Raw genomic sequence first — 14,635 nt, forward strand, 5'->3', positions numbered from 1 at the left:
ATCACTTTATTTGGCTCCTCAGCAATCCAAACATAAAAAAGTACAAAATAAACACCTGCCCGGCTGGGCTCTAACTAAACATATAATATCCTGACTCACCTAAAGTCACAGTTCACACCCTGTGAACACATGCGGCTTTGTCAGCCAATGTCCCACAGCCTCCTGGCTGTACAGAGCACAGTACACCCACTGTCTCCAGTTCAGTATTTCTTGTGGGGGATTGGGGCTCAGTGTATTTAAATCTAATTTAGGCCTCTTTCACACGACCGTTTTTTTTTTCCGTTTTGCGGGCCGTTTTTTGTGTTCCGTATACGGAACCATTCAGTTCAATGGTTCCGCAAAAAAACGGAATGTACTCCGTATGCATTCCGTTTCCGTATTTCCGTTTTTCCGTTCCGTTGAAAGATAGAACATGTCCTATATTTGGCCGCAAATCACGTTCCGTGGCTCCATTAAAGTCAATGGGTCTGCAAAAAAAAAAGGAATGCATACGGAAATGCATCCGTATGTCTTCCGTATCCGTTCCGTTTTTTGCGCAACCATCTATTGAAAATGTTATGCCCAGCCCAATTTTTTCTATAAAATTACTGTATACTGTATATGCCATACGGAAAAACGGAACGGAAAAATGGAACGGAAACAAAAAACGGAACAACGGATCCATTTAAAACGGACCGCAAAACACTGAAAAAGCCATACGGTCATGTGAAAGAGGCCTTAGCCTGTATTTCAGAAAAGTTTCTGCCGGGATTCTAACTCACGACTTTCTGTATTAGAGGCAAGGCACTTAACCACTCAGCTATAATAGCTGCATAACCAGGTACTAAAAAACAAACAAACAAAAAAAACATAAGACTTCTACTGTACTGTACTTCTACTGAGACCTATACAGTAGAAGTCTCATATTTATTTGTATGTTTTTAGTGACTGGCTATGCAGCTATATAGTGTAGTGGTTAAAGTTCAGGGCTATGATGCAGAAGCTGGTTAAATCCCATCACAAACTTTTTCAGAAATAGAGGTTAAATTTGATTTATATATAATTTTTTTTTTTTTTGTAATTGTAAAAAATGTATTGCACAAAATATATGTGTAATTACAAAAATAAATAAATAAAAATAACAGTTTCTGCATCATAACCCAGAACTTTAACCACTACACTATACACTGCGTGCAGAATTATTAGGCAAATGAGTATTTTGACCACATCATCCTCTTTATGCATGTTGTCTTACTCCAAGCTGTATAGGCTCGAAAGCCTACTACCAATTAAGCATATTAGGTGATGTGCATCTCTGTAATGAGAAGGGGTGTGGTCTAATGACATCAACACCCTATATTAGGTGTGCATAATTATTAGGCAACTTCCTTTCCTTTGGCAAAATGGGTCAAAAGAAGGACTTGACAGGCTCAGAAAAGTCAAAAATAGTGAGATATCTTGCAGAGGGATGCAGCACTCTTAAAATTGCAAAGCTTCTGAAGCGTGATCATCGAACAATCAAGCGTTTCATTCAAAATAGTCAACAGGGTCGCAAGAAGCGTGTGGAAAAACCAAGGCGCAAAATACTGCTCCATGAACTGAGAAAGTCAAGCGTGCAGCTGCTAAGATGCCACTTGCCACCAGTTTGGCCATATTTCAGAGCTGCAACATCACTGGAGTGCCCAAAAGCACAAGGTGTGCAATACTCAGAGACATGGCCAAGGTAAGAAAGGCTGAAAGACGACCACCACTGAACAAAGACACACAAGCTGAAACGTCAGAGAGCTGATGTTTTTTCTAAGGTTTTATGGACTGATGAAATGAGAGTGAGTCTTGATGGGCCAGATGGATGGGCCCGTGGCTGGATTGGTAAAGGGCAGGACTGCTCCAGTCCGGCTCAGACGCAGCAAGTGGGAGGTGGAGTACTGGTTGTGGGCTGGTATCATCAAAGATGAGCTTGTGGGGCCTTTTCGGGTTGAGGACTGGAGTCAAGCTCAACTCCCAGTCCTACTGCCAGTTTCTGGAAGACACCTTCTTCAAGCAGTGGTACAGGAAGAAGTCTGCACTCCTTCAAAGAAAAAACATGATTTCATGCAGGACAATGCTCCATCACACGCGTCCAAGTACTCCACAGCGTGGCTGGCAAGCAAGGCGTATATAAAGAAGGAAAATCTAATGACATGGCCTCCTTGTTCACCTGATCTGAAACCCCATTGAGAAACCTGTGGTCCATCATCAACTGTGAGATTTACCACGGAGGGAAAACAGTTACAGCCGATCTCTGAACAGTGTCTGGGAGGCTGTGGTTGCTGCTGCACGCAATGTTGATGGTGAACAGATCAAAACACTGACAGAATCCATGGATGGCAGGCTTTTGAGTGTCCTTGCAAAGAAAGGTGGCTATATGGTCACTGATTTGTTTTTGTTTTGTTTTTAATGTCAGAAATGTATATTTGTGAATGTTGAGATGTTATATTGGTTTCACTGGTAAAAAATAAATAATTGAAATGGGTATATATTCTGTTTTTTTGTCTAAGTTGCCTAATAATTATGCACGGTAATAGTCACCTGCACACACAGATATCCCCCTAAAATAAGCCTAAAACTAAAAAACAAACCCTAAAAACTACTTCCAAAAATATTCAGCTTTGATATTAATGAGTTTTTTGGGTTCATTGAGAACATGGTTGTTGTTCAATAATAAAATTAATCCTCAAAAATACAACTTGCCTAATAATTCTGCACTCCCTGTATAGCTGCATAGCCAGTCACTAAAAGAAAATGAAATATGAGACTTCTAGTAACTGGCTATGCAGCTATTATAGCTGAGTGGTTAAGTGCCTTGCCTCTAATACAGAAGATGGTGACTTCGAATCCCGGCAGAAACTTTTCTGAAATACAGGCTAAATTAGATTTAAATACATTGGGGTGTCGCCAAGAACTGACTCCGTATATGGAAAGAGCTATATATGGAGTCAGAGCAGGGAATCCTAAGCCGAACTAGAGTCCCGACACCCTCCCCTCTTCAGATTATGGACCAGGGCTGGGACAAGGCCATTTGGTGCCCAGGGCGAAGATGGCAAACTGCGCCCCCCCCCCCCGTTTTTAAGAAAGAATCAATGTTGTTTCAAAACAAGAATATACTTAAAGCAATAGAACAAAGGACTGTGGGACTTTGAAAGTCACAGACACTATAAAGTTCCCCCCCATCATCATGTGCCAGTATAAAGTCCCCCCCATCATCATGTGCCAGTTTTGTAATAAGCCCCCCCCAATGTGCCAGTAACACTATTGTAAAAAAAAACAAAAAAAAAAACACTTATACTTACCTAAGTGTCAGCGATGCGATGCAGCCTCTTCCTGTGTCCCACGCTGTAATGTAAGGCTCAGGCGGCACGATGACGTCATTGCGCCGGCCTCTGATAGGCTGCCGGCTAGTGCCTGCAGCCAGGGGCGTACATAAAAATCACTGGGCCCCCATAGCAGGAATCTAAATTGGGCCCCCATTCCCCTTTTATAGCCCCCCCTCCCTTTGTTCCATGAACTATTCTTGCTGTTGCGTTTTATATATTTATGGCCATAGGGCCGGAATGGGATTACAAAACAGCCCTGGCACACAAAAGAGGTATAATAGATGCAGATGTATATTATATACAGCAGTGTACAGTTATGTGAGGTACTGCGGATATAATAGATGCAGTGTGTACAGGTATATAGTATATTCCCTAGTGTTCTGATATGTGTGGTACAGGGTATAATAGATGCAGTGTGTACAGGTATATAGTATATACAGCAGTGTACTGATTGTGAGGTACGGGGTATAATATATGCAGTGTATACAGTATATTACAGTAGTGTAATATGTGAGGTACGAGGTATAATAGATGCAAGTGTGTACAGGTATATAGTAAATACACCAGTGTATTGACCACCTCGTACCTCACATATCAGTACACTGCTGTATATACTATATATCTGTCACACTGCACTATTATACCTCGTACCTCACATATATAGTATATACAGAAGTGTACTGATATCTGTACACACAGCATCTATTATACCTCATACCTCACATATCAGTAGCCACTGCGGTTATATACTATATATCTGTACATAATTGCATGTATAATACTGTGTAATATATGCAGTGTGTGTGCATGTATGTGTGTGTATAATTAATATTATTATATATTCTATATATACAGAGCAGTGTATTGATGTGACACATAGAAGGTATAAATACTGTAGATGCAGTGTTATAGAAAATATGTGGTCAGTTATGCATTATAGTCACTGTGAGGTACATGAGGTAGTGGTAACTGTCTGAAGTAGTATACTGAGTGAGCAATGAGTAAAAACAGGGCAATGGATGGGGGGGGGGGTAAATGATGAAAAGTGGAGGACCTCCTCTTACCTCTCACATTCCAGTCTGTATGGATCAATACAGAGCTGCTTGTGAACATTTAATACTTGCTGTTAGGGTTGAAGGACCTGTGATGATGTCATCACAGGTCCTGGCAGATGTACCTTTGAAACCTAGGAACTACACCATTTTGGTGCAGTTCCTTTGCTAGATTCAGCCAGGACCCTGTGATGTTGAAGATGATGTCATCACAGGTTCCTGGCAGATGCACTGTTCTAAAACCTGGGAACTACACTTTACACTGTGCAGTTCCCTTACAGGACCTGTGATGACATCATCAAAGGTCCTTTAGCTTTAGAAAGGTAACAGGAGTAATTAGGGGGCGGGGCCTCTCTCCACTTCAGTGCCCTGCCTGCAGCCTATCAGAGGAAAGGGAAGGGACACGCCTCTCCCTCCCCTGCACCTCCACTGGCACAGACAGTTTACAATGGAGATGAGCGCAATGGAAGCGCTCATCTCCCTGTGCCCGGCGGCGGCTGCTCACTTGGGGGGGGGGGGGTCATTTTGGTGGGGGGGCACAGCATGATGTAGGGGGGGCCGTGGCTGGCACTTCACCTGCGCCCCCCTCCTGTCCGCAAATGGTAGCGCCCAGGGCACCCGCTCCTTCGGCCCCTGCCTTGTACCGGCCCTGTTATGGACACTGTATTAGGCCCAAATTATTGGAATCTGCAATACAGAGACTGTTTTCTGATGTAGTACAGTATTGGTTACAGAACGCCACAGATTATGGACACTATATTAGGCCCTGATTATTGGAATTTGCAATACAGACAGTTTTCGGATGCAGGACAGTATATGTCACAGAAACCCACAGAATATGGACACTATACTAGGCCCAGATTAGTTAAATTTTCCCTAAAGAAACAGTTTTCAGATGGTGTACTGTATATGTCACAGAAAGCCACACACTATGGACACTAGATTAGGCCAAGATTATATAAATTTACGCTAAAGAAAGTTTTCGGAGGGAGTACTTTATATGTCACGGATGTGTATTACACGCACACACTACAGAGATAGTAGATGAGGGCCTTGCCCCTAATTATTTAAATTTACGCTAAAGAAACTTTTTTCGGGTGGAGTACTGTATATGTCACGGATGTGTATTAAACGCACACTATAGACAATAAATGTGGTACTGATTATTTGAATTTACGCAAAAAGACACAGTCTGAGGATGATGTACAGTATATGTCACTAATAGGTATTAAAGAAAAATATCTTACTGCTGTCAAACACACACACACAGTAGTCCTTAAAAGGACTTTGGGGTCTTTGAAAAGCTTTTGGTAGTAAAAACAGCAAATTTCTCTCCCTGCAATATCTGTCCTCAGCATGGATGTCCCTGAGACTGATCAATTTAGCGCAGGTAAAATATATTGCTGCTCTAAAACACACACACACAAACACACACACACACACACACACACACACACAGAGTAGTCCTTAAAAGGACTTTTGGGTCTTTGAAAAGCTTTCTTAGAATAATAACTGTGAATTTCTCTATGACTATGACTATGACTGATCTGAGCAAGTGTCATTCGGTGCTATATAGCACCCGATGATGCGTTCCGGCCAGCCAATCACTGTAATGCCAGCAGCCAACATGGTTACTGGCATTACAGTGAGGGCAGTACTTACCTGCACCTTTATTGGCTGCTTAAAACCCGCGAAACATGGGTGGAGGAAACTCGAGCATGGCGCTCAAGCACATGTGGTACTCGGACGAGTACCGCCATGTGCTGAGCATAGCGATGCTCGAGCCGAACCAGCATGCTCATCCCCACTAATTGTGATCCGGTTGGCAAGGAGAAAGCCCAAGACTGAGCGTCACCTTTAAGTAATGAAATAATAATCCCCACTCTTTGACTATCATCCCCAGAAGAGTTAGGACGTAGTCTAAAATATAATTTGCACGATTCCCAAAACCGAACAAAATTGTCACTTCCCCCAGAAAACCTACCCGGGAGAGCGACCTTAGATTTAGGGCAGGCTTGGTTCGCACTCCCCGAACCCACCACCTGTGGTCTCTGAAATTGTGCAACGGCCGTATGGAGGTCAGCTACCTCCAAAGACAGTCCCTGCATACAATCGACCAGTGCAGAAACAGTATCCATAGCCGCACTGAAAAACACAAAGGGTAACGGTTTTTGGGCGGTTGATAATGTCACTGGTAATGGGGAAGGGGAAAACACCAGATACACGCAAAAGAAATGGACAACAGTCTAGGCCTCAAAAGCTAAGGAAGAGGGATGGTGACCTCCTAGTAATCCCTAAGCCTTTCCCTAACTCCTGCCAGTATGAGCAGATCCTGACAGTGGAAATGCTCATACGCCAGATACCTATGCCCTGCTAAAACGGACGAGCCCTAGGATAGGTAGCAGGACACTAGACAGCTGGCTCCTTCCCAGATGAAAAAACCCGCGTCTCCCTGAGGTCTAGAACCAGAACAACAAACAGTACAGGCAACTTGTACTTAGCTTTGAGATGAATGGAGAAGCAGGAGATCCAAGACAAACAAGCTCTAGCAACTCCAAGAGGAAATATCAACCGCATGGTCAGCAGTGTGAGGCGGAACTAAATAGAGCCTCATCACTGATAACAAGCAGAACCTGAGGAGAGGTGAGATCCTGCCAAACAACAACATACAAAGAGGAAAACAGAGAGACCTGTCAGATAGCCTCACGTGCAGCAAGTCTATCCGATCTTCTCACCTCTGTCACAGGAGGGACCGTGACAGCTGCTGCCACCTCCACACTGTCATTGTGCCACTCTGTGGCCACCTCTTGATGCTGCTTCTACCTCCAGACTCTGTCATTGGGACACTCTGTGGTCTCCTCATGCTTCTTCCACCTCACCACTATGTCACAGGGCCACTCCGTGGACTTCTCATGCTGTTCCCACCCTTCCCACTTCATGACTGGGTCACTATTTTGCCTTTCAGCCTGGCTGACATCATTTATTTGACCCTTCTTCTGATCTATCAGAAGGAAGGAAAAATGAGACGCACAACGGATCCTGTCTATGTAACAGCTGTAAGGCCTGCATGACATGGTCCCTTTTTTGCATCAGAATTGGCTTATGATTTGGTAGCCAAAAGCAGGAGTGGGTACAAAACACAGAACACATGCAAATATTTCATTCACGTGCCATCTCTGTTTTAGATCCACTCCTGTTTTTTTTTGGCTTTAGCAATACTGATGAATTACTGACCAAATGCTGACCGAGTGAAGGCGGATGGTCCACAGACAGGATCCGTTTTTTGGTGGTATTGTTCTGATGGACCAGAGGAAGAACAAATTAATCAGTGACGTCAACACAAACTTACTGATGACACCCTCTCCACTCTGTCGGGGGGCTCTGCTTGTAGAAGCATTTAATAGAACAGGTTCTGTTGACATCTATGTGGAATCAGCTGCCGACGGTGTAAAAGGAATGTGCTTCTTTTTGACGCTAACATTGACCTGTAAGGCTGAGATCACACTTCAGTTATTTGGTCAGTTTTGGTCCCGTAACTTCCCAAATAAGTGAAGTGTGCAGTGATTCTTAGAGCGACGCCTGTCATCTGCATGTCATACTGACTCACAGTATTGTTTCAGTACCACAGCAGACTCCCTATGCGTGTTACTGCAAGGCACAGTGTTCTACACCACTATAAAGGTTCTCTGCAGCCAGGAAATAGCTGTTTTTATAACGGGATTCGCCACGAATAAATTCGGATCAAACCAATTTTTTTTTTTAATTCAGCGAAATTTACTCATCTCTATATATGTAACGAACCCTTTCTCAAAACAGAATGGCAATGTGTGCTGCCTAAATATTATACAGCTATGAAATATAGAGGACACAAGGGCACTTGAGCTGCAAAAACGTATTTTAAGGCCAATGTATGTATATTTAAATGAGTCACATTTTGCTCAAAATGCCATCTGAGTTTTGGCAAATGCTGTAATTCAGTTTTAAAATAAGCGGTGGGCACAGGCAATTAATGTATTTTCTTTGTTTTTTCCCCCAGGCAGCCCACTCAGTGTATTTTGTAGAGCCTTCTTTGGATTCAGTGGCGAATCAGGTCCAATGATCTACTGGATGAGGGGAGAGAAATTCATTGAAGAATTAGAGAATCATATTAAGGAAGGAGTAATTAGGTAAGCAACATGGTTACTCATTGATTTTATGAAACGGTCAAAAAAACTGTTGCAAATTGCAGCAAATCACAGCATAGCTTTCATTTATTATTGTGCTCTTGAAAAATGAAAGCTGCATTGTGATTGGTGGGGCAGCCAAGACTATTTTTAACCAATTATTTACAACTTGTGGGTAGTCCATGGTATAGGTTAACGTGTCAAGACAGATCTCACATGTGTCACGTACTGTCCCTATTGCTCTTTTTTCTGAAACCAATAAAAAGCCCATCTAGTGCATATACTTGCTGCAAAATACCATGCAAATTTTGCCTGTCCCATGTAGATAGAAAGATAGAATTTTTTAAATCCCCATATATTGTACTGTAAATGATTGTGGATTGTCGGTGCAGAATGAAAAAAAAAAAAATCAGGATGTATGAATTCACCGTTTCCCTCTTTAACATTAGATTAGCCATTTTATGTGTCGACTATTTTCTAAAGTAATATAACCACTGCATCATCCGCCATACTTTAATATTCTGCATATGATCTTCAAATTTAGTGCATGCTAGAACCAATCAGACACTTTTGCAGGCAGGTCTAAATTATACTTACCAAATTGGTTTGTTCAGATTTGTCTGCAGCAGAGATGAGCAAATTTACTAATTGTTTTCTGTCCGAATCAGCCAAATAAATTCTACCAAAATAGAAATATTTTTGGATGCCTGGAAAAGAAATTTTTTGATCTCTTCCTCCACCTCTCTCTCTCTGCAGTGGTCAGATTTGGGTTGGCCCCAACACAGCCAAGGTGTATTCATGTGTTGCTGCTCTCAGGTGGGGATGAAGTGGTGCACCCCATTAGAAAATAAGTCCAGTCAGGGTCTGCAATAAACATGGGATTTTTACTGGAGAAACCAAAGTGAAAAACAATACAGGCAATGCACTGTACTGGCTTCTCGGTCTTCTATCTGGTTGAAGAAGGTTCTGTGCTAAGGAAAGTCCTGAGCTAGCTGCCCCTCTTTCTCTAAAAGGGTTGCTAACCCAGGGTCTGTGGCAGAGTTTCCCCATCTCAGTGTCTTCTGGTCACTCATGCAGTCTGGCAGAGTTTCTCCTACTAAACACTGGTTCCTATCTGCAGACAATTAGAGGTTCTGATTAGTCCACTTTTATACAGTTTCTGACTGAACTAAAACCTCCTAGTAGGAGAGGTCGAGTGGAGCAAGGCACCCGGCCTGAACTCCTAGCACTGCCGGGGTCACATAGCATTATATTGATTTATGATGCTATTTAACCTTTACAGTTCAGGAATGTATTAGATGACACTGACATAATGCTGAAAGAATGGAGGGCCACAGCAGCGTCTCACCAGGAAACTTCTTTATTCACTCCGTGCGACCTCCGCCCCATCCTATATCAAGGATACTGGGCATTTTCTTTCTAAATTACAGGATTTACAACTGCCCGCCCAATTTCTGTTGGTCAGTTTCGATGTAGTGTCTTTATACACTTCGATTGACCATACATATGGGTTAAATGTCGTCGATGTGGCCCTATCCGACATGGGGCTCTCCCCGGATGTGTGCCGATTTGTCCTCCGCCTCTTGGAGGTGGTCCTGAAGAGGAGTTACTTCCTCTTCGGGGACACCTTCTATCAGCAACAGCGGGGTGTGGCCATGGGGTCCAATGTGGCCCCCACCTACGCTAACATCTTTATGGCTGAGGTAGAGGACAAACTCGTGTATCACTCCCCTTTTTCTGAGAGAGTCCTATGTTGGTGGCGCTACATCGACGACATTTTTATGATCTGGACAGGCACTATGAATGAACTTGATAATTTTCATCTTCATTTGAATGCGGGTGTCCCGGGCCTGCAATTCACTATAACTGCTTCTCCTAGTGAGTTGCAGTTCCTTGACGTGCGAGTCTATGTGATGGAGGGTCTTTTGGCTACGGACCTCTATCGGAAGCCTACTGACCGCAACACTCTACTTATGCATGATAGCTACCACCCACATAGAATGCTGGACTCCCTTCCATGGAGCCAACTCTTAAGGGTGAAGAGAATTGTCTCTGACGAAGATGCGTGTGCACAAAGGATTGACACAATGTGCACACGTTTCTTGGAACGAGGTTACCCGAAACCCCTACTTACTCGTACCAAACGGAGGGTGAGGCTGGTTGACAGGTGCACCGCACTACGGAAATCAACAAAGGCGGTCTCTGAGACTAGGGTTCCGTTTGTGTCCATCTACGGCCGGGATAGTGGCAACATTGCAAACATCCTTAGAAAGGAATGGCATATACTCCAACGGGGTTTGCCAGATATAGAAGAGTTCAAGTCCCCGCCGTTGATGGCATACAGACGGAACCCTAGCCTCCGTGATAGACTGGTTAAATCTGATGTAGGTGGCCAGTCACCGATACAAAAACTTTTTGCACCGCGCAAAAACGGGACTTATCCATGTTTATCTTGCTGTAATTGTGGTAACGTTCTCAAAGGTGAATACTTCTCCCACCCTTACAGTGGGAAAAAATATAAAATCAAGGGCTACTATACTTGCAGGTCACGGGATGTGATTTATGCCATCCAGTGCCCCTGCAGCCTTATTTATGTGGGAGAGACCACCATGGAGATTAGAGAACGTATTAACAAACACAAGAGTACCATACGCAAGATGAACATGGATAAGCCCGTTGCGAAACATTTCGTGGAGGCGGGGCATTCTGTTAACCAGCTTCGCTTTAGAGTTATTGACAGTGTGGGTCCCTTACGGAGAGGGGGTGATAGGGACGCGATATTAAGGAAGAAGGAACTCAAGTGGATCTACACACTGAAATCCCTACAGCCATTTGGTCTAAATCTAGAGTTTAATGTGGCTGGTATCAGCTAAGTTCTGGATTTAATCAAGAAATGTTCTTTATATGGCTGATTTCATATTTCTCCTCTGTTAAAGTATTTTTTGCTTTGTGTTTTTTTAATTTTGTGCCTTAATCACACCGCTCTATAGCATTATGATGATTACTGTGGTTTCTTCCACACACACCTATGTATGATATATCACTTATCAATGGGAACCTGTGCATAGTGGAAACACTTTCTGTCATTAATATTTGGTGATCTTTGTTTTTTTATGCCTGCTGTTCCTATGCGATACCTATATATATATATGTTTTTTCATATCTCCCTATTCCTTCCTTGCACTAGTATTAATGCCAGTGCGCTGTTTATGCTTTATTGCTGCTATCCTTGGTGAGCGTTTTTTTGCACACTGTTTAGTCATTACAGTGGTGCGATCGCCCCCCATGCACAGCCCCACTTGAGTCCTCATGCATATTCTAATCCGTTACGCCAGGTGGGAGTGGCCTTGTGACGTCAGTCGGCCGCCGCCTGATGATGTTAGTGGTCCGGCGTTGACTATGCATTCGGATTCACTTGGGCACGTCACACATGCGCTGCCTCGTGGTGGCGCATGTGATGACGTATGCAGACATGCGCACTGCCGACCATGGGACGCTGGAGGGACGGAGGAGCTCTATATGTGATGGCCCTATATAGGTACGTTCTGTTACAGCTGGCTAATCTATTTCAGCATATTGGTTCCCATTGCTTTCATACACAGGTGTGTTATACATAAATTTGTATCTTATTGGCTGCTTAAAGGTGTGGGTGGACCTATCATGTGCTACTTATAGGCTGTGATTTTAACTTGTTAACATGCTTGACAAAGGCTACTTGTAGCCGAAACGTTGCTGCTGTAAATTACTTTTTATATGCCTTGTGGAAAGGAGTGTTCCTGAATAAAGAAGTTTTCTGGTGAGACGCTGCTGTGGCCCTCCATTCTTTCTACATGCCATTGGACCGCTTTGGATCTGCGTTCCCCTGCCCAGCTGTTGCGTATTCACCACTTTTGCTCTTCATAAGCCGTTTGTGTTGCTGCTCCTGAAACAATTTACCTTCTCTACTGACATAATGCTGTCAGTGTTATCCAATACATTTCAGAACTGTAAGGGTTACATAGCATCATAAATCAATATAATGCTATGTGACCCCGGCAGTGCTGGGAGTTTAGGCCGGGTGTCTTGTTGAGAGTCTGCAGCGAGACACTCGCTCATCTGAAAGGGGCCTAACAGAAACATTCTTGCATTTCCAGTCTGTCAAAGACTTGTACTTGAGCCTCAGTACAAGCCAATGAGGATGACTAGCAGTTTTCAGAGGTAAAAAACTGTCTCAATGGAACAGTGAAAAAGTCACTGTCTGTTTCTTTTTCCCCATCCAAAACGTAGCTGTGCATATCCTGTTATAGCAACTGCCGAAAATTACTAGCTTCTCAGTGCATAGGTAGAAAGTCCCAAAGTGTCTCACTATTAGCTGCTGGTGTATTAACCCTTTCCACAGAAAAATGCAATAACAGTGCAAATGTACAGGCTATATTACAATTAACATATGAAATGCAGTTCAACAATACAAAACAGTATAAGGGTAAACAACGGTCATAAATCACAGTGCAAGTTAACCCTTCAAAATGCAATAAAGTAGGGAGTAGTGTTGATCGAGCACCAAAGTGCTTGTGTGCTCGAGTAGAACACTTTGCATTGCTCGGGTGTTCTACCGAGCACCCAAGCACAATGGAAGTCAATGGGAGAACCCTAGGCACCCCCTGCTCTTAAGAGGGGAGGGTGTCGGGACTCTAGTTTGTCTTAGGAGTCCCGGCTCTGACTACATATATAGCTATATCTATATATGGAGTCAGTCCTTGGGGACACCCCAGTGTATTTAAATCTAATTTCTGAAAAGTTTCTGCCGGGATTTAACGTTGTACATTAGACGCAAGGACCTTATCAACTCAGCTATAAAGTTGAATGCTAAACTGAGTCAGAAAAACCTCATAGAAGTTTCTGATGTAGTGAGTATTCCTATTCAGCAGAAGACTTATTTTATATTTCTGTGCAGGTTAACATTTAGCCCTATAGTGTAGTGGTTAACATCCTTGCCTCTAATGTACAAGATTGGGAGTTTGAATCCTGGCAGAAATATATATATATATATATATATATATATATATATAAGTTTTTAGCCATAATATATTTACATATATTATTTATATAGTTAGAATATATAATATAATATTACTCACTACATCAGAAAATACTATGAGGTTTTTCTGACACAGTTTAGCATTTAGCTTTCTAGCTGAGTGGATAAGGTCCTTGCCTCTAATATACAAGGTTGGGAGTTTGAATCTTGGTAGAAACAATTTTAAGAAATAGAGATAAAATGTATATATTTTTTTGTAATTTAAAAAAATTTATGGCACAAAATAAATGTGTAATTACTAAATAAATATAATCATACTTCTCATATATATGAATGCATAATATGTGGGAAACTACTACTGATGTTTTTAGCCATAATATAGTTACATATATTATAATATATTATATATTCTTAATATATAATAATATATGTAAATATATTATGGCTAAAAACAGATATATGTTTCTGCAGGATTCAAACTCGTAACCTTCTATATTAGAGGCAAGGACCTTATCCACTCAGCTATAAAGCTGAATGCTAAACTGTGTCAGAAAAACCTCATAGTAGTTTCTGATGCAGTGAGTAATACTCACTACATCAGAAACTACTATGAGGTTTTTCTGACACAGTTTAGCATTCAGCTTTATAGCTGAGTGGATAAGGTCCTTGCCTCTAATGTACAAGGGGTTTGGAGTTCAAATCCCGGCAGAAACTTTTGAGAAATAGATGCTAAATTACATTTAAATACACTGAGCATCGCGCTGGTGTTCGGCCAAGCATGCTCGATCAACACTAGTAGGAAGTTGATGGAAATGTTCTTTCTAAAGTACTTTTGCTCCAGGGCACTCTCTTCTGCAACCCCTCTTTCTCCCAGGAAAATTCTCCTGGATCGATTCTAAAGAAATTCTGATACTAACAAATCAGAAGTTTTTGAAAAATTTGGGTCAAATCTAGATTCTTTGAGTCGCTCATCCCTAACAATGGTCCCAGGAATCTTGCATGTATAACAAACTGAAGCCAAGTTTGATGAGTCTAATTTATAGAAAGTAAAGAACCCCTTAAATGATAGAA

General features: G+C 42.3%; 1 protein-coding gene across 1 annotated transcript in view; it reads left to right on the plus strand.

Moving 5' to 3' along the window:
* The window catches only part of IL1RAPL2 (interleukin 1 receptor accessory protein like 2), a 905,895-nt gene that overhangs the window by 795,994 nt on the left and 95,266 nt on the right, over window positions 1–14,635 (plus strand). The window contains 1 exon segment of the mRNA XM_040405738.1: window positions 8,421–8,550. Within this exon segment, the coding sequence (XP_040261672.1) occupies window positions 8,421–8,550 (130 nt within the window).

Source organism: Bufo bufo, chromosome 8, assembly GCF_905171765.1.
Source record: "Bufo bufo chromosome 8, aBufBuf1.1, whole genome shotgun sequence".
Taxonomy (NCBI): Eukaryota; Metazoa; Chordata; class Amphibia; order Anura; family Bufonidae; genus Bufo; species Bufo bufo.